The 18,523-nt window shown below is 47.7% G+C and overlaps 1 protein-coding gene across 5 annotated transcripts; it reads left to right on the top strand.

Moving 5' to 3' along the window:
• Positions 1–459: 459 nt before the first annotated feature.
• Positions 460–10,975, top strand: RBM23 (RNA binding motif protein 23). Of its 5 annotated transcripts, XM_027110785.1 has the most exons (15): positions 460–629; positions 3,661–3,712; positions 4,363–4,438; positions 5,211–5,332; positions 5,836–5,883; positions 6,012–6,179; positions 6,385–6,438; positions 6,593–6,710; positions 6,807–6,959; positions 7,045–7,182; positions 7,711–7,776; positions 9,299–9,494; positions 9,582–9,686; positions 9,776–9,860; positions 9,947–10,975. In XM_027110785.1, exons 3-15 carry the CDS (start codon positions 4,373–4,375, stop codon positions 9,948–9,950), a joined length of 1,323 nt encoding a protein of 440 aa, XP_026966586.1. In that variant the 5' UTR covers positions 460–629; positions 3,661–3,712; positions 4,363–4,372; the 3' UTR covers positions 9,951–10,975. The 5 variants fall into 5 exon arrangements, with proteins under 5 accessions (XP_026966586.1, XP_026966587.1, XP_026966584.1 ...); XM_027110786.1 differs by lacking the exon at positions 3,661–3,712; XM_027110783.1 differs by lacking the exon at positions 460–629 and having other exon boundaries at positions 2,736–4,192.
• Positions 10,976–18,523: the final 7,548 nt, after the last annotated feature.

Raw genomic sequence — 18,523 nt, 5'->3', positions numbered from 1 at the left:
GGGCAGCCCAGCATCCCTCCCCAGGGGAAGCAAATGCAGTTGCTCTCCAGAAAGCTGTCCCAGAGAAGCCTGACGTGAGCTCCTCGGCAAATCTGAGTGGGGACGGCCAAGGACGTCAATAGGCTCCTCCGCGGTGTTAGCCTAGTCTACATGAGAACCGGGAGCGAGTCGGGGGGTCCTTTTCTCCGGTTCTCTGCCCGGTTGCCCCGCCTTCCGCAAGTCATTTAACCAATGAGAGAGCGATAGGCGGATACCTAAGGACGCTTCTGCTTTCCCTGAGTCTCGGAAAGATTAGCCAATCAATGGGAACTTGTTGGTTGCTAAGAGACCTTTGAGCTTGGCTCCACCCATGCTCAGATTTTAGCCAATGAAAATCTGTACTTTGGAGTGTTGCCGCGAAACCCGTGAGATTAATTCCGCCACCTGAATGTTTCGGCGCCTGCGCAGATTGGGAAAGGTTCTGGAAGACAGCGGAGCTGCCGCCATTTTGCGGGAAGAGGAGCAGCTCCAGTTGTAGTGGGGCTCTTACTGCTGAGTCTCTGGAAGGGAGTCGTGCTTCGCGTCCCCCGACACACCCAAAGGAACGAAGGGAACCGGGACCCCCCCCACCCTGCGGGGACCCGGAACTGGTAAGAAACCCCGAAACCGTGTCCCCCCCGAAACGTCACCTATGCGTGACGTTGTCGCACGGCGCCTCCCCCTGACGTCACAGGCAGAAAATGGCGTCAAGAGCAGAATTGGGCAAACTTTTAAAATTAAAAACATTTTTTGTTTACTTTGATCTGGAAGTGTTCGCTACCTAACTGTAGTCCATCGGCACCCTCGTGGCTACATCCTTTAGCGATGAAGATGCTGTTTCAAGGGTCCCAATGACTGATCTCTTTCCAGGTCCCCGCAGCCTTGACATTTAGGGTGTCCCACACTGTGAGGGAGCATCGACCCACCACGGTCTGAGAGGACATGTGGGATCCGTTTTCAGCCCCTAGTGCCACCACTCAGAGATGAGGGAATTGAGGCTTCTTCCTCAATCTTCAGCCTCTCAAAGACTCATGTTCAGTATGTTGGCCACTGTGCCCACACATCCTGTGGCGGTAGAGGAGCATAATGGGGCCACATACGAGGGTTTAGAATCGGGACACTGGCCCTCGCAGAGATGCTGCCTGTCGGTAACTTGTAGGACCATTTTTTGAAGCGTGGCCTTGGCTGTTACACAACATGGGGAATGTTTTTATCTTTCTCATTGTTTGTTTTTCTTAATTAAGCTGTCCTCAGTTTGGAGATGTTTGTGCCCAGCTCAGTTACCCGACCCAGGAGATGGCGCTACCATCACCCCTGGGACTCCAGCGTTTGGTGAATTCTGCCTGATGGGGCTGACAGTGGTTCTTCACTCTCCTTTGCCCCCGCGGCAGTGGGGCCTAAGTGCTGGCTTGGGTCTTGTCTGTGCTATGACAAGGTCCACGTAGTGCCGTGATTATGGGCCTCTAACGTAGTTTTTGAAGCAGGGTTGGAAGAAAGCACTATAATATTTTAATGTATGGGATTGAGTGGACTTTGATCCATAAGTTAGGACTCAAAGAGTTTGAAAACTCCCAACGTGAAAGCACATAGTGTTTGGGACATTCTGTTTTTAGGACATCTAGAAAGACTAAACCCAGCAAGATTGCAAGTTTCAGAGTGTGCTGGTGTTATATATGTCTGTGCTTAAATAGATTCATTCATTTGTTTCTGAAGTCTGAAAACTTTATTCCATAGGAAGGGGTTCATTTGTCAACTTACATGAAAGTTTTTTTTGGTGTTAAGTTATCCCTATGCTGTACTAGCACTCAACAAAGAGCAGTTCTTGAAGCATTTCATTTGGAGAGTTAAAGGCAGACTGTAAAAAAGAGAAGCGTTATGACACTTAGAAAATTTGTATAGATTTGGCAGCCAAAATGAATGAAAGGGGCTTCCCTGGTGGCGCAGTGGTTGAGAGTCCGCCTGCCGATGCAGGGGACACGGGTTCGTGTCCCAGTCCGAGAAGATCCCACATGCTGTGGAGTGGCTGGGCCCGTGAGCTGTGGCCGCTGGGCCTGCATGTCCGGAGCCTGTGCTCCGCAACGGGAGAGGTAGCAGCAGTGAGAGGCCCGCGTAGTGCAAAAAAAAAAAAATGAATGAAAGGAACAGAGCTTGTAGATCAAAAACTTACTTTTAGAACCGTTTTTTCCCACAGTAGCATATGTTAAGATATATGCTGGCATATGTTAAAATCAGATAGCATATATTAAAGTCAGCCTGGTTTCTAATGTTTTGTAGCATATACTGTTACACGCTGAGTATCTGTAAGCCACACAATAGGTGTGACTAATGGGACTGATTCTTTTGATATATCTATCAGAACATTAATTCTTCAGGTCAGTATATATTTAAAAATAGACATCTTGGTAAGCTGTGTACTTTTCTTTTTTAAATTTCCTTTAGGGTTTAAGTTATAAACCACATGAGAGAGCAGTAACCTGTTAGAATATTAGACTTAAGAGTCGGAAGATTTATGATCAAGGGTCAGCTCCTCCATTTGAGCTTTGTGACTTTGGGCAGTTCACAGAACCTCAGTTTTTTCATCTGTGCATTTTTAAAATCTTTCTTCCGTCCTTCTTTCCTTCTTCCCTCCCCCACCCCTTTCTTTCTGCTGTGCCGGGTCTTAGTTCAGGCACGTGGGATCTTTAGTTGCGGCATATGGGCTTTTTACTTGCAGCATGCATGTGGGATCTAGTTCCCTGACCAGGGATCGAACCTGGGCCCCCTGCATTGGGAGCACGGAGTCTTACCTGCTGGACCACCAGGGAAGTCCCTCATCTGTGCATTAGATCCAGTATTTGCTTGTAGCATATGTTACCATTGATTGTTAAATAAATGTAAGGTGTTAGTATAAGAGATTGAGTTCACTGGTTTTTAGACACACCTATTTTATTTTGGTTTGGTTTCCATTGTAAGCCTTAACTTTGGCTCCAAGTAAGTTTTATTGGTTGGCTCTTTCCAAGAATCTTATCTCTGTAACATGTTTAGCATAGTGCCTAGCAATATTAGGTACTATAAATGATAGATATTGATATAATGATTACTTTTATTAAATCATCAAAATAGGCTATGGACTCTGAGGGCAACCAAGACAGCATGATTGGATGATGCATTAGCTGCTTTAAAGAGGACGAAGCTCTTGAGGATATGGAAAGTCTAATTATGATTAACCTCCTTGTATAGAAAGTATTTAGATTAGTTTTTTTTCAGCTTTATTAAGATATAATTGATATAAAATATAACCGTACACATTAAAGTGTACAGTTTGATGTGTTTTGATATGAGTTAACACCCATGAAACCATCACCCCCCAAATTCCAAAATGCCCTTTTATAATCCTTTCATCCGAGCCCCTTCCCACCTATTCTTAGCCCTAGGTAACCACTGGTCTGCTTTCTGTCACTACAGGTTAGTTTGCATTTTCTAGAATTTTATGTAAATGAAATCATACAGTATGTATGCTTTTTTTAACCTGTTTCCTTCCACTCAGCATAATTATTTTGAGATTCATCCATGTTATGTATATTGATAATTTCAGACCAGTAATTTCTGAATAATTTATCCTATTGATTTTGTTTGGTGTCTTCTGTTTTTTTTTACTTATAGACCTGTGGTGGACAGACTTGGGAAAGACCATTGCTAGATGTGAAAGCTTGGGGTAGGCGAGAAGTCCTACTGTACCTTCCTAGACAGAAAGGCTTCAAAGTGGGACTGGTTAAGCCTATCTTAATCATGGTCTTTCTGAGTTACCCAAACTCTGGTCGGTATTGTACAGAAAATGCTTAATGATGAATCCCCTCATTATTTGTGTTGGGCGGTGGTGTGGGGAAAAGCTTAGGACTAATCTGCATTATTCTGGTATTGCTTTCTCTTGCTCCTAATTTTTAGTCATGCGTTCTTACCTTTTTATTGGAAATATGTGCCAATTTATGTTTAAACCAATTATTTATTCAGAATTTTGAACAGTAGAATGGAGGCCAAGTGTCCGTTGTAAAATAAATAGTAATTTTGAGTACCAACATTTTCTTTTCACAGGACAGGGTCTATATTGTATTTTGTCTCTACCTAGATATTCAGTTTTCTTCTAGACCCCTGACCTTTTCTAAGCCACAAAGCAGAACTCGTTCAGATCTGTAAGGTACAAAAATAAACATAGGGTAAACAACAGCGGGTAAGGTACCTTTGGAGTTCAAGAAACAGAACTGTATATCCTGAAGTCTGTTTCTTGGAGGGGGGAGGGAATGTGGGGTGCTGGAAGGGGAGGAAAAATATAAATGAGGTTCTTATGTATTGATGTCCTCTTCTCAGATCTGCTACAATGGCATCCGATGACTTTGATATAGTGATTGAGGCCATGCTGGAGGCTCCCTATAAAAAAGAGGAGGTAAGATTCCCCATCTCACTCTTGGAATTGGGCTGGTTAGGAAAAGCACTTGTGGATCATCAGTTTCAACGTTTTGTGAATCTTCTTTCCCTGTTTGTTTATTATGTGCAGTGGCTTTCATAAAAGGCATAATCTTTTTTTTTTTTTTTTTTTTTTTTGCGGTACACGGGCCTCTCACTGTTGTGGCCTCTCCCGTTGTGGAGCGCAGGCCCAGCGGCCACGGCTCACGGGCCCAGCCGTTCCGCGGCATGTGGGATCCTCCCGGACCAGGGCACAAACCCGTGTCCCCTGCATCGGCAGGCGGACTCTCAACCACTGTGCCACCAGGGAAGCTCAAGGCATAATCTTTTAGTAAGCTCTGCTGGAGACTGATACTCAAGGGCCATGCTTACAGAAAGGGCCCCAAAAACTGGGGGTGGAGGGGACATGAAGTGGCGGTGGGAACCAGTGCTTTGCTCACAGCTCTCAGTGACACAGTAGAAGGTCAGTGTATCTCAGACATAACTCTCATTTCTCACTCTCCAGGGAAATGTTAGTGGAACAGATGTTGGGGTAGCTAAAGGTTTGACTTCAAAATCTGATCTTTTTGGGTAGTTTCCTTCCTTCTTCTCTTATTCTTTTTGTTAGGAGATCCAGGTGCTTAGAAACTGTTTAGATGATTGAGAGCTTCGATTTCATGAGCTTTCTTCCTTGTCCACTTCTTTCTTTGCCCAATGGAATCTGTGTGTCTGCCACCTGGTACCTTGTGTCATTTTCCTGGCGAACCCCTCAGGATGAGCAGCAAACTAACGAGGTTGAAAAGGAGAGCCCTAGTAACACCACCAACAGCACCAGCTGTACCGGCAGCAGTGGCAGTGGCACCAGTGGGAGCAGCGCCAGTGGGGAGGCAGGCAGGTGAGTGTGGCCTGAGGAAAATGGGTTGGCAGCTTGAGGAAGGGAAGCAACTGTGTCCATTATAGAAACAGCCAGAACAGGGAGGTGGTTGCTGGTAAGACTTCTGACTTTTAGTAATGGCTCCACTGGGTCATGGGAATGATGGTGACCTGGGTTAATGATCTTCTAGTCTTCGCTTGCCAGTGTAGATTTGTGGATAGACTTGTGGATCAGTCCTAGCGTCGATGTAGTATTTCACTTGAGTAAAATAGCAAGAGGATCTCTGATTTGGAAACATGAGCTTTTGCTTGGTTTTGTGGGGGAAAATGGCCATTTCAGATGCCTGACAGCATTCAGGGCTCTGTGTAAACTGATGTCATGCCATTGCTGTGAACTTCTGCCATATTGTCTTCTAGGCTTTGGTCTTTCACTGCTTTCTGTTTCACCTTTGCTTTAGTGTCATTTCTTATCCTTGGGAGAGGTGATGAAACCTCAGTAGTAAGAGTTTATGCTCTCTTTCACAGGAAGAAGAGGAGTCGGAGCCATAGTAAAAGCAGGGATAGAAAACGCAGGTCAGTCATTCTGGGGCCGCTTGGGTTTTGAGAATTATAAATGGAAAGATACCAGGGAAAGCTATACATTAAAGGCCAGAAAGGTTGGATTGTTCTTTAAGGAGCTTAACAGTCATTGCCGTCCACAGTCGTAGTCGAGACCGTCATAGGCGGAGAAGCAGTCGGAGCCGGAGTCGAGATCGACAGCGTCGTCACCGCAGCCGTAGCTGGGAACGTCGACATAGTAGTGAGTCACGAAGTCGAGACCGACGTCGTGAGGATCGTGTGCGCTACAGGAGTCCACCGCTTGCCACTGGGTATCACCTTTTGCTTATAAGATCACCTTTGTATCATGTTTTGGGGTAGGCAGGAGACCCAGTTACTGGAGGGGTGATACTCAGAATTGGCATGTGCGATGAGGTGCTGTAATCTGGTTTTCTCATGGTGGAAGACCCAGCACTGGGCCAGTGTGGATAAAGGTGGGTGACACGGTTTTCAGTTTGGTTGTTCTCTGTTCCGTAGGCGTAGGTATGGACACAGTAAGAGTCCTCATTTCCGGGAGAAGAGCCCAGTCAGGTGAGTGACAATGAGCACTCTTTTAGGGATTGTGAGTTATGAATAAAAAAGCGGTTTGAGCCAAACCACAGGAATGTGTAGTACTTGAGGGTAGCTGAAGAATGATGACCATGTACTGGCAGGGAGGGTCTCGACGATTTTGCTCACTCTTTAGGGAGCCAGTTGATAATCTGAGTCCTGAGGAGCGGGATGCCCGCACGGTGTTCTGTATGCAGTTAGCTGCCCGCATTCGGCCTCGGGACCTGGAGGACTTTTTCTCGGCTGTTGGCAAGGTAAACCTCTTCCCCCTCTTAGTTGTCTCTGAGAAGCCTGTCTTCTATCCATCCCCCTTTATGCCCAATTCAGGATTTTCTTTTTGCCCTGGATAGGTTCGAGATGTACGTATCATCTCAGATCGGAACTCACGTCGTTCTAAGGGCATTGCCTATGTGGAATTCTGTGAGATCCAGTCTGTGCCACTTGCCATTGGGCTGACCGGACAGCGGCTGCTGGGAGTGCCTATCATTGTACAGGCCTCACAGGTGAGCAGCCTGAGAAATGGACATAAGAAGATGGAGATAATGGTGGTAGGTGTGGGGCATGACCCATCATTTCCTTCTTCCACAGGCTGAGAAAAACCGACTGGCAGCCATGGCCAACAACCTGCAGAAGGGCAGTGGTGGACCAATGCGCCTCTACGTGGGCTCCCTGCACTTCAATATCACCGAGGACATGCTCCGGGGCATCTTTGAGCCCTTTGGCAAAGTGAGTAGAAAGTGAGGGAAACCTCTGAAGGGAATCGGAAAAAGTGGGGAGGGCGAGTGTACCTTCTCGTTCTGTCTGACCATGATTAACCCATTGCGTGTTTAACAATGGCCATGTGGGTCCATGCTGGAGGAGTTGGGCTCCATCTCTGTATTCATACTGCTCAGGAGACAAATTAGGCACCATGAAATCAAATAATGGGGTCCATATGAAGTAAGATGAGTCAGAAAAAGTGTTTGGGAAAGTGATGGGCTTTATCTCATTTTTAAAATGATTTGGAGAGCTGTAATGGGTTGGTTAGAAAGTTAGAGGTATTTAGAACAATCCGGGTAGGGGACTTCCCTGGCGGTCCAGTGGTTAAGACTCCATGCTTCCACTTCGGGGGTGCAGGTTTGATCCCTGGTTGGGAAACTAAGATCCCATGTGCCACATGCTGCACATGGCCAAAAAAATAGAACAGTTTGGGTAGGAAAGATCAAAGGTGTGGCTTAGCCAAAAGATTATTGATTATTTTTCTCTATTCTGCAGATTGATAATATTGTCCTGATGAAGGACTCAGATACAGGCCGCTCTAAAGGTTATGGTTTTATTACGGTGAGTCTCTAGTCTTCAACTTTTTAATTTTAGTTTAGGTTTGTCCACTTGTCTGATTTTGCAGCTTAGCTTCATCCTCCTCCCATAGGAACTGTCTAAATGACCCATAAACCCTGGTGCCTGAAGCTTGGACTAGCCTTCTGCCCCTTGAGATGAGTGCATTGCTTGAGATCATGGCTTTGCTCCTACACTCTGTCAGTGGCACTGGTATGGGGTGTCCAGGAGGTCAACCAGCTTCCCTGGTGCTACAGCTTGCTCTCTGGGTAATAGTAACGATTCCAGGCTGCAGCTAAGAGGTTGGGGGCATGAGGGAGGTTAGGTACGGGCCTTTATAGATCTGCTTTATAGAATTGGTATATTTTCATGATGGGGTGGGAATAAGAAGGTATATACTTCTCTCTGGTCCTACCCAGTTTGAAGCAGTTTCCCCATTGAGAAATATCTTTATATTTAAATACCACTATAGGGAAAACAGTAAGGCCACCTAATAGTGGGCAAGTCTCACCTTTTCCTGACACTCCAACAAAATTGTTTCCAATTCCCATAACTGGTTCTTCCAGCCCCATGTGACTCCAGGCTAGGACTGGCTGCCAGCCACAAAGTCTAATAGAAGCTGATATTTTCTGGGCTCAATCTAGGCAGCATACACCCCCCCAGTTGCCTGCAGGGCAGAGGGGAGGTAGGTTGTGTTCTACCGTGGGAATTGCTCATCTCAGAAGTATCTGGTAAAAGCAAGCCACCTATACCACCTGCCTAGGAACTGTCAGTACCACATGCCAGGCCCTAGGACAGGTAATACCAGAGTAAATAAAGCCAGCTGTGCTGTTCATGGTGGCAAGTACCTTTTCTAGCTCCCTGTGTGTCTCAGATGCAGAAAGGCTTCTGTGGGGCCTTTTTGCCCTTGTGTTCCTGCCTTTTAGGTCAACACCCTTGACACATAAACAGCAGACTGGGAATCCTCTTTATGCCAGGCTGCTGCTAGTGCTGCTGCTGGAAGGGATGAGAGAGTAGAGGCCTTCTGGCCAGTGGGCCAGAGTCAGCCGCACTGGGGTGGGGTGGGAGTGGGGGTGCAGTCTCGCTTTCAGTACCAGGGTGTGCACCTTCCTGAGCCTGGGCTCTGGAGTTCCACGTTCCTGGTTCTTGACTAAGGACTGAAACTTACTAGTCCTGAGGGCTGAAATTAAAGCTCAGGAGCCTTGGATCTCCGCCTGTCTTACTTCCATTTGATAAGTCCATTTGTGAAACAGCCTATCAGGCTGGGCTCCCTACAAATGATGCACTGTTAGGTTCTCAGTGGAGCTGGAGATTGAAAAGCGATTGCCCTTGAGTCAGCTGGAAAAGGTCTTTTTTAGAGAACTATTTGCGGGCATGGGGATCTTAGGTCACATTCCCTGGGAAAGAAAAGTTTGAGCCACAGTGAGCATGCAATTTTCATGGGACAGTAGGACGAGAGAGTATTAGTGGGGCTTTGAGAGCATGTCTGTGGCCAGGAGGTACCTGATATGACCTGGGTTTCTTGTAGTTCTCTGACTCTGAGTGTGCCCGCCGGGCCCTGGAACAGTTGAATGGCTTTGAGCTTGCTGGTCGGCCTATGAGGGTTGGCCATGTGACCGAGCGACTGGATGGTGGCACAGACATCACTTTTCCTGATGGAGACCAGGATCTGGATCTGGGATCAGCGGGTGGACGTTTGCAGCTCATGGCCAAATTGGCAGAAGGTAGGGCTTCTCTGCAGAGTGAAGAACATGGCGTTGAATTTTACATCAAGGGTTAGGACTTAACCCCACCTCGTCTTTTCCTCTGAGGCTCTGGAATCCAGCTGCCGACCACTGCTGCTGTTGCCCAAGCTGCTGCCTTGCAACTGAATGGAGCAGTTCCTTTGGGGGCCCTGAACCCAGCGGCTTTGACGGGTAGGCTTGGACTTGGGAAAGGGAGAGAAGGGTCGGGCCTGGAAGGCAGGAATGCTCTGTGCTAACTCCCTTGTCTCTCTTTGTTCCAGCTCTGAGTCCGGCCCTGAACCTCGCCTCCCAGGCAATCGCCTCCCAGTGCTTCCAGCTTTCCAGCCTCTTTACCCGCCAAACCATGTGAGTCTCAAGGCCCAGCTCATTTCAGTGTTCACAGCTAACTTTCTTTCCTCCGGCTTCCCGTTTACATCTTCTCCATGCCACAGGTAATTAGTGGCGCAGTCCACTGCCTACCTGTGCCTCTGGGTCCTGCCACTCCCTTCTCCACGTCTACCCTTCCATGGCCCCTTCTCTCCATTCTGTGGACCAAACCATCCTGAGGGTGTGAACATTGACGGTGGGGGAACTGGGACCCCCTAGGACACCAAGAAGAGCTCCTGCCCACCGCAGCCGCAGTGGGAATGGACTCTGGTGAGCAAAGCTGCCAGTTGAAGAGAACAGAATCTGCACTTGAATTGAACATCTGTTTCTCTGTATTTATCGTCTCCTGGGATGACCTTCCTTGCCCTTTACAACCACCTCTTACTGATTCCTTGATTCCTCCCCCATTGGGAAGGCCATAGGGCATTAACTGAAGGAACTAACCGCTCTTTGCCTGCCTGTACCTTTACTGTACAGTCTGTCACGGAAAACCTTTAAGACCTCTCGTCTGTGAGGACTTTGGGGTTTGAGGGAGTGAACCTTGAAAGTGCTGGCTTGCTGCTACAAGGGCCCTGGAAGATAGCACAGACGTGTGTTGGGAAGCCTGCCTTAAACCTTAGCTTGGGGCCAGAACTGCTACTGTGGGCTCAACATCTTTCTGGGAGGTGTGGGAATGATCTCTCCTGCCAGCCATTTTGGATGTCTTAGGGGCATTCGGGAGTTCAGTGAAAGGTGGGGTACCTTTCTGGTATCTTCCATCTTCCTTTGTGTAGTTGTCCTTCCTTTGGCCCAGGGTGGGAGGATGGAGGGGAGGCTGCTTCTCTCCACCACTTCCATGTGCCTCTGGAGACTGTGGGCTCAGGCCCAGCTGGGCACACGTGAGTCCTTCTCACTGTATTTTATACCCTTGTGTCTGTGTACATAAATATATATATATATATATATATATAAACTTTGTACAAAAGGCAGGTCCCACGGTTGTGGCGGCGGCTGCCCATGTGTGGTCTCGGTCCAGTGGTGTGTCTGTCTGACGTTAACTTCTCCTGAGCCAAAACCACGAATGGTTCTAGGGATATAAAACATTTGTAATGCTATTAAGTTTTCTTTTCTTTATTTTAATTTTTTAAATATCTGATCTTTAGAAAGAAAAACAGACAAAAGGCACACATGCCATCTGTATCTGCTTTATACTCCCGTGGTCTTTATGCCCCTTGGTCTCCTTCTGTCTTTATCTTGATTATCTCCAAACCTCCCTGCCTAGTGGACAGACCTCCAGGCTCCCTCTCTCTGCCTGGGGACAGATCTTGTCTTTCCACCAGATGGCAGTGTGACAGTAGCACATTCTGCACCTTGCTCTAAGGGTGTTTCGTGATCCTGAGGAGCTTAAGTACCAGAGAAGCCTTCTAAGCTCACCATTCTTACTTTGTTGAGCTCTGTACCCGCCTTTGGACCTTTTTGTAGTAGACATCCAGTCCAATATCCAAAGGGGTTTGGGCATTATACATCAGGGCTCCCCAGGCCTTAAGTCTGTCATTGTTTGCCCTTTCAGTCCCCCCAACTCTTCTTTCCAATGGCTTTGATAACACAGGCCTGAGTCCGATTGATGAATTTCCAGGGAGCTGAGTATTCCACACATGGCCCTTCCAAAGGTGAGGGCACACCTTCCTCTGCCGGCTTTGTAAGGCTTAGAACAAGGGGCTAGTCCAGAGCCTGGCTCACCAACTAGGGACCAACCAAAAGGAGAAGGTCTGAAGTTCAGGGACAGGGCTCTGTGGGCTTCCTCCATTCTTTACTGGTCTCTGTGCAACAGAATGTTGAGAGTGTATTGTCATGCTAAAAATTTGGATAATTGCTGCTAGGTTTTAACTTGTCAGTTAAGGCTTCTAAGCAGAATGATGGTTTTTTAGTGGTTAGCTTATGACGTTGCTCTTTACACTGCAGTGTTAAGTACCTGAAACCTACTTGTGGCATAAAAGGCCACTGGGACTCTGGAGGGACTTCCAGGCTGCTGCAGTCTCACCCACTGTCACCCCTACCCCTTCCCTGTACTAATTTGCTCTCTGGACCTGGGAGAAGGGAAGGAGGCCACGTTATTTTCAGGTAGGAGCAGCTGACTAAGGCCCAGTCCTTTGCAGTTATTGATGCAGCTGCTAAGGCAACCTGACCTCAGTGCAGACCATTTTTATGCATCCTCCTGAGGCTATGGGCCAGGCCTCCTCATGGCAGTCTTGAACATCTTCAAACTGTAGGTACCCCCAGGCCTTGCTTCCTGCCCTCAGGTGGGCCCCCCCCGCACTGCTCAGTTTCCTTATACTCCCATTCCTAGCTGCTTTGACCTTCCTGCATTTTGGGTCCTTCCACCTCAGTTCTTCCTTGCTCCTTGTTCTTAGAGGCTTGCGTAGCTTTTTGCTGGGAGAGAGACAAGGGTGGAAGTAAGGGAATGTCAAAGACAACTTCTTTTCTAGTCTTAACCTACATAAGGTGACAACGTCTAGTGGGTAACAGCCAGTGTCACTGCGTGTGACTCAGTGCCTTCTTATTATTCATCCTTCTGTAGAGGGTGGTTGGAGTGGAGAGAAGGGGCAGTGAACAGTCTCTGGGCCCAGCCTAATGTAAAGGAGCCTCCCTCAACCTCCTGCCTGAGCATGGTGGCTAAGGTGGGAGTAGAGATGAGACTGTTGCCCAGGTCTGTTCCCAGCGCAGTTAGAATTTCCCCACGAGTCCTCAATTCTAAATGGGATTTTTCACTTGACTTTCGGCTTATAGCCTCCACTTCTCTCTTTTCTAAGGCAGTGGCATTCCTCCCTGTTCTTTAAACTGCTGTGTTCTTTACATTGGGATTCACCCTACTTCTTTCTTAGGCTCTGTGGGCTACCAGTGGAAGCAGGGCTGTGACCTATGAACCTTTAGTCTTGGTGCTTCTAAGGAAGGGAAATGAGCTAAAAACTTGGAGGTATTCTGTCACAGCCCCTGTTTTCTATTCAAGAGTCTGGTGCGAATCAGGAAGTACTACTTGGACAGGGATTTCCCTGGTGGTCCAGTGGGTAAGACTCCACGCTCCCAATGCAGGGCGGCCCAGGTTCGATCCCTGGTCAGGGAACTAGATCCTGCATGCATGCCGCAACCAAGAAGCTTGCATGCTGCAACTGGAAAAAATTAAGTGGGGGGGAGTATTACTTGGACAGTGCGAAGAGGCTGTCCTGGCACCAAAAAGTGGAGCGGTTAACAATTAATGAGAATTTACGTTTATGCAGGATTTGGTGTGGGTTAGGCATTGTTCTAATCATTTTATATGTATTGAATTGTTTAATCCTCACAACGATCCCTCTGAAGTAGATTCTTTTATTATCTTTACTTTGTTAATGAGGAAACTGATACCCCAAAGGTTAAGTAACTTGTCCCCCAATAATGCAGTTAGCAAGTTTGGGATTTCAGTCCAGTCTAGCTTCAGATCCCTTGATCTTAATCTTAACCTGCCTCAGCAACACTGTGGAAGCCAAAGCCTTGGAGTTATGGGAAAGTGTCACTTTTTCTGTCTCTTTACTCATAGTTCTCAGTATATCCTGAATTCTTCCACTTCCATGTCTACTGTCTTGTTCTCTTTTCCTGCCCCTCTTTACTGGTCAAAATCCTGTCCTTTAAGACTGATGATTTCCTAGTTGAAGTTGATTTTCCTTTTCAGTATTCTTGGTCCTATGTAGGTCTTATTCTGACTTTATTTACAGTTCTTTGTAAACTCTGTTACTAGATGGTTATAGCTTGATGAAGCCAGTCATAGATGTGTCTTTTTCATTACTGGTTTTTTTTTTTGCTGTACGCGGGCCTCTCACTGTTGTGGCCTCTCCCATTGCGGAGCACAGGCTCCGGACGCGCAGGCTCAGCAGCCATAGCTCATGGGCCCAGCCGCTCGGTGGCATGTGGGATCTTCCCGGACTGGGGCACGAACCCGCATCCCCTGCATCGGCAGGCGGACTCTCAACCCTGCGCCACCAGGGAAGCCCATTCATTACTGTTTTGTTTGCACGTATTTCGTATCTGTTGAGTTGAATTAATTCCCCTCAGTTCAAGTCAGAGCCAGGCTTTCCAGAGGCTGTCCCTTCTAGCCTGCTTTTCCTAGCAGTCTCGTCCATTTCTTCCTCACCGCTGGAAGAGAGGAGGCAGCTTTACTCTTTTTGGTGTTACCATGGTAGCCTGTGAAGCTTTCTAAAGTGCTGCTTGCCACCACGAGAGACTGATGTTTCCATGACAACCAGGTGAAGTCAGTAGTCATGAGCTGAATGCAGGAAAGGAGTTCTGATCTGAAGCTGTGTGTCTGAATCTTCTGACTTCAGATATCCCCCCCTTCCCTCCCAACTTTTGCACTCTATATCCAGAATTGATTGCTTGCAAAGTGTATTCTTTTTTTTTTTTTTTTTGGCTGCATTGTGTCTTCGTTGCAGTGTGAAGGCTTCTCATTGCAGTGGCTTCTTGTTGCAGAGCACGGGCTCTAGGCGCACAGGCCTTTACAGTTGCGGCACGCAGGCTCAGTAGTTGTGGCACGCGGGCTCAGTAGTTGTGGCTCGCAGGCTCTAGAGTGCAGGCTCAGTAGTTGTGGTGCATGGGCTTAGTTGCTCCACGGCATGTGGGATCTTCCCGGACCAGGCCTCGAACCTGTGTCTCCTGCATTGGCAGGCGGATTCTTAACCACTGTGCCACCAGGGAAACCCCTCAAAGTGTGTTCTTGGTTGAGAGAGCTCTGTGTGAGGTGAAGCAGACCAGTCAACTTAGATCGTGTGGGAAGATGGAGGCAAGGAAAGAGATGATCAAAGATCACTTTTAAAAGTTGGATGAGTTCTCTTGGCTCTCCGAGACGATCTGCTCTCAGGAGCCCTTAAGGAGTTGGGTGGAGTTACTGGAGACCCATTAAGCAGTTATTTTTGAGGGCAGTGGGTGGATGAGGTGCCTGAAGATTGGAAAAGAGCCAGTCGGTGCTGGATTGCAAGAGGGAAACAATGACCTTGGAAATCAGAGACTTGTCAGACTCTTGCCAATATTCCAGAAAGGATGGGAACTTGAGTCAGCTTTCAAGCATCCTGAAGCCTACCTGTTTAAAATGAATGGTGCTGAGAATTAGCCTCCTTCTCCCACTTCCTGGGCCCAACCAGGGGACCTCCACCCTGTAGCAGAAAGATCATACTCTAGAACAACACCAAGTGGTTCCGATCTCTCTTCTGCCACAAACCAGCTGAGTAAGCTTAGGTGTTACTTCTCTAACTCAGACTCCTCCCTTTTAGAAAGGAGATGATAACAGTAGTACCTGTCTCGGGGATGTTGTGAGGATTCAATGAAATGATAACCTGTAGAGGCCTTAGAACTTGATAGCTTCCCATTCCTCTGGATGCCTACATACTTGACTTTCTACCTGACCTAATTCTCCTCCCCAACTTTGAGAATGCTCGAGATTTACAGGGGCAGAACTGATGGTGGGGCAATGGTGAAAATAAACCTTCATTGTTCCTGGGCTAAAGTCCCAGGCTTACAAGGTCCTAGGTCACACACAGTCAGGCTACCTTTCAGGAAAACAAATCCCACTGGTCAAATCTCTTTATACTTGAAACTCTATAATCAGGTTACAACCAGATGGCTTTGGAAAATCAAGGTGGGCCCCTCAAGTACCTTCAGGATACCTAGTGCCCTTTGCTTGGTCTGGCTAGGGAAAATCCCAGAGCAGTCTCTGTTATAGTCCTTTGCAAGCATCCCCCCTAATCTCCCCCAAGCATTCCTATAGCACCTGTCTTTGTGGTCTCCAGAGCCTAGCCCTACCTACTCTGGCAGTTTCCTTTCAGAATAGTGTTTTGAATCAGCACAGGTCCTCTGCCTAAAGTTGTAATTTGAACAGAAAAACGGGAAACTGTAGTATAATACCACCCTTAGGCTTCAGTTGCCAATCTTCCCCCCAAAACTACCCAAACAAGAAATCCGATAATGGGTTACCTGTGAGTCTTGCGGGAGGCTGTTGGACTTTGTGGACCACAACTTAAATTTGTATCTCCAGAGTGGTGCCATGCTTTGAGAGATTAGCATGTTACATGGTTGCCTGAATAAGGGACCAGACACAGGTTGCAAAAAAACATTGCTTCTAGGGCTTCCCTGGTGGCACAGTGGTTGAGAGTCCGCCTGCCGATGCAGGGGACACGGGTTCGTGCCCCAGTCCGGGAAGATCCCACATGCCACAGAGTGGCTGGGCCCGTGAGCCATGGCCGCTGAGCCTGCGCGTCCGGAGCCTGTGTTCCGCAACGGGAGAGGCCACAACAGTGAGAGGCCCGCGTACCGCAAACAAAAACAAAAACAAAAGAAAAACATTGCTTCTAAATCAACTATACTCCAATAAAAATTTTTTAAAAAAGAAAAATAATAATTTTTGTAAAAAGCATTACTTCCCACTGCTCATTTGTATAATCATGAAGATATTTGCATTTTTATCTAGTCCTCATGATTATCCTACAGGATAGGTATTATTATCCTCATTTTATTTATTTATCTATTTATTGGCCACGCCTTATGGCAGGCAGGATCTTAGTTCCCACCGGAAGCGCAGAGTCCTAACCACTGGGCCGCCAGGGAAGCCCTTATTCTCCTTTTATAATTGGGAAGAGCTGAGATTCAGAAAGACAAGAGAGGTTAAGAGTGACTTTCTCCATAGACTTCCATCCAGAAAATAGTGAGCCTGAGTGCCAGGTAAAAGGCTTGCACAGCCCCATTGAATTTATATTCATGCCTTGAGTTTACAAGGCCACCAAGCTGTAGAGTCATGACATCAAGACTCACATTCCTTGAGTATTTCCATCAGAGAGCCACCAGGTGATAAAGGACTAAGAAGCAGAATGCTCTTGTCTGGTTTTGGGACCCTTTGACATCCTCCCAAATTTTGCTTCCTTCTGTACAGGGAGGGTCTTTACCTCATCATGTGGCAGGCTGCCCACCATTTCTCCTGTACATTTGCTCATGTGGTTTTGCCGCAAGACATTTCTTTTCCTTCTTTCCCCCATCTATCTACAGCCTATTGTATAACCTTCAAGGCCCAGTTCCTAAAACATGTCTTCCAAATGCTCTGTCTCTTCCATTCAGACTCTTAGAGCACGTGATATAGCTTGCAGTTAGATAGTCAGAATGTGGTATAGTTTGCTGCTGTTTTGGCCATGGTAGTGCTGCCTCCAACTTGGCCTGTCTCTCCAGCTCAATTGTAAGCTGCTTGAGGGCAGGGATAGTGCCTTATCTGTATTTGTTTTCTCTGTAGGGCCCAGCACAGTGACTGGCATATGGCAGTACTTGAGCAGAGCAACAAGCATTTGTAGATGAAGGATTAAAACGTCCAGGAAGATTTTACTTAGACTGATGTGGATTGGAACAATTAGATTAATAAAAAGATGTATGTATGGGTGGACTTTCTGGGGGTGAGGATTTAATGCAGAAGACTTGCGGAGTGTCCTTCTATGACTCCGGCAGTCCTTCAGAAGAGGAGAGCCCCTGTTCCAGTCTCTAAAGAGGGTTAGATGCAGCAGGGCAGAAAGGCCCAGTTGTAAGCGGAGGCCCAGAGCAGAGGGATAACTTCTAAGACAGGACTGGCCTCACTTCTGGCCTCTCAGGGAGAGAACACCCAGTGTATGCTCTTGGCCAATGAGGAGGCCTTGTGGGCCAGGAGGCATGGGGTTAGTAGAGGTTGGGCAGGGACTGGGCTGATAAGGGAGCACAGACCCCAAGTCAAAATTACAGTGGTTAAGAGGAGCATGGGGCTTCCCTGGTGACTCAGTGGTTAAGAATCCGCCTGCCAATCTGCCTGCTCGAACCCAGGTTCAAGCCCTGGTCCGGGAAGATCCCACATGCCCGGAGCAACTAAGCCCGTGCACCACAACTACTGAGCCTGCGCTCTGGAGCCCGCATGCCACAACTACTGAAGCCCGTGCACCTAGAGCCCATGCTCCGCAACAGGAGAGGCCACCGCAGTGAAAAGCCTGCACACCGCAACAAAGAGTAGCCCCTGCTCTCTGCAACTAGAGAAAGCCGTGCGCAGCAACAAAGACCCAACAGAGCCAAAAATAATAAATAAATAAATTTATTTTAAAAAAAAAAGAGGCGCATGAGGGCAGAGAGGATCTTACCTGGCACAGGCAGCTCAGCATCGGGCCCCTTTGCTGGTCTCATGCCAGCGCAGATCAGCAGCCTGGGCTTACTTTGCCTTGATCAGAGGGAGGGAGAAGAGTGGCTAGGATCTCAGAGAAGACCCCACCTCTCCCAAGTCTAGCAGGAGTGGGGCTTCAGCTTCTGTCTGTTCTGAGCTCTTTCCTGTAGGCGTCTGGAGGGAACACACAGATGGGTCGGGCTGATGGAACTGGCTGAGTTGGGGGGAGGGAAGCTTGTGGTGTGTGTGGCTCCCCTCATGGGGGAGGTCCTGCTGTCATCATCTTTAGACTTCTGCCACATGAAAGGCACTGGGCCTTCTGGTTCCTCATTCTCCCCTCCTGCCACATTTGACCAGTGGTGGTACTCTTCCTTTAGAAAACCCTTCTCCCTGGGCAATAGCCACTACCAGCTCAACCCTAGTTCCTCCACCACTTCTTTGGCAGCTGCATCCCCACCTTCTCTATCTGCCTGTCCCCAGGATT

Source organism: Aethalodelphis obliquidens, unplaced genomic scaffold (assembly GCF_003676395.1).
Source record: "Aethalodelphis obliquidens isolate GAN/ISIS:26980383/991018 unplaced genomic scaffold, ASM367639v1 scaffold10, whole genome shotgun sequence".
Classification (NCBI taxonomy): Eukaryota; Metazoa; Chordata; class Mammalia; order Artiodactyla; family Delphinidae; genus Aethalodelphis; species Aethalodelphis obliquidens.
This window is presented reverse-complemented; position numbering and strand designations above follow the sequence as displayed.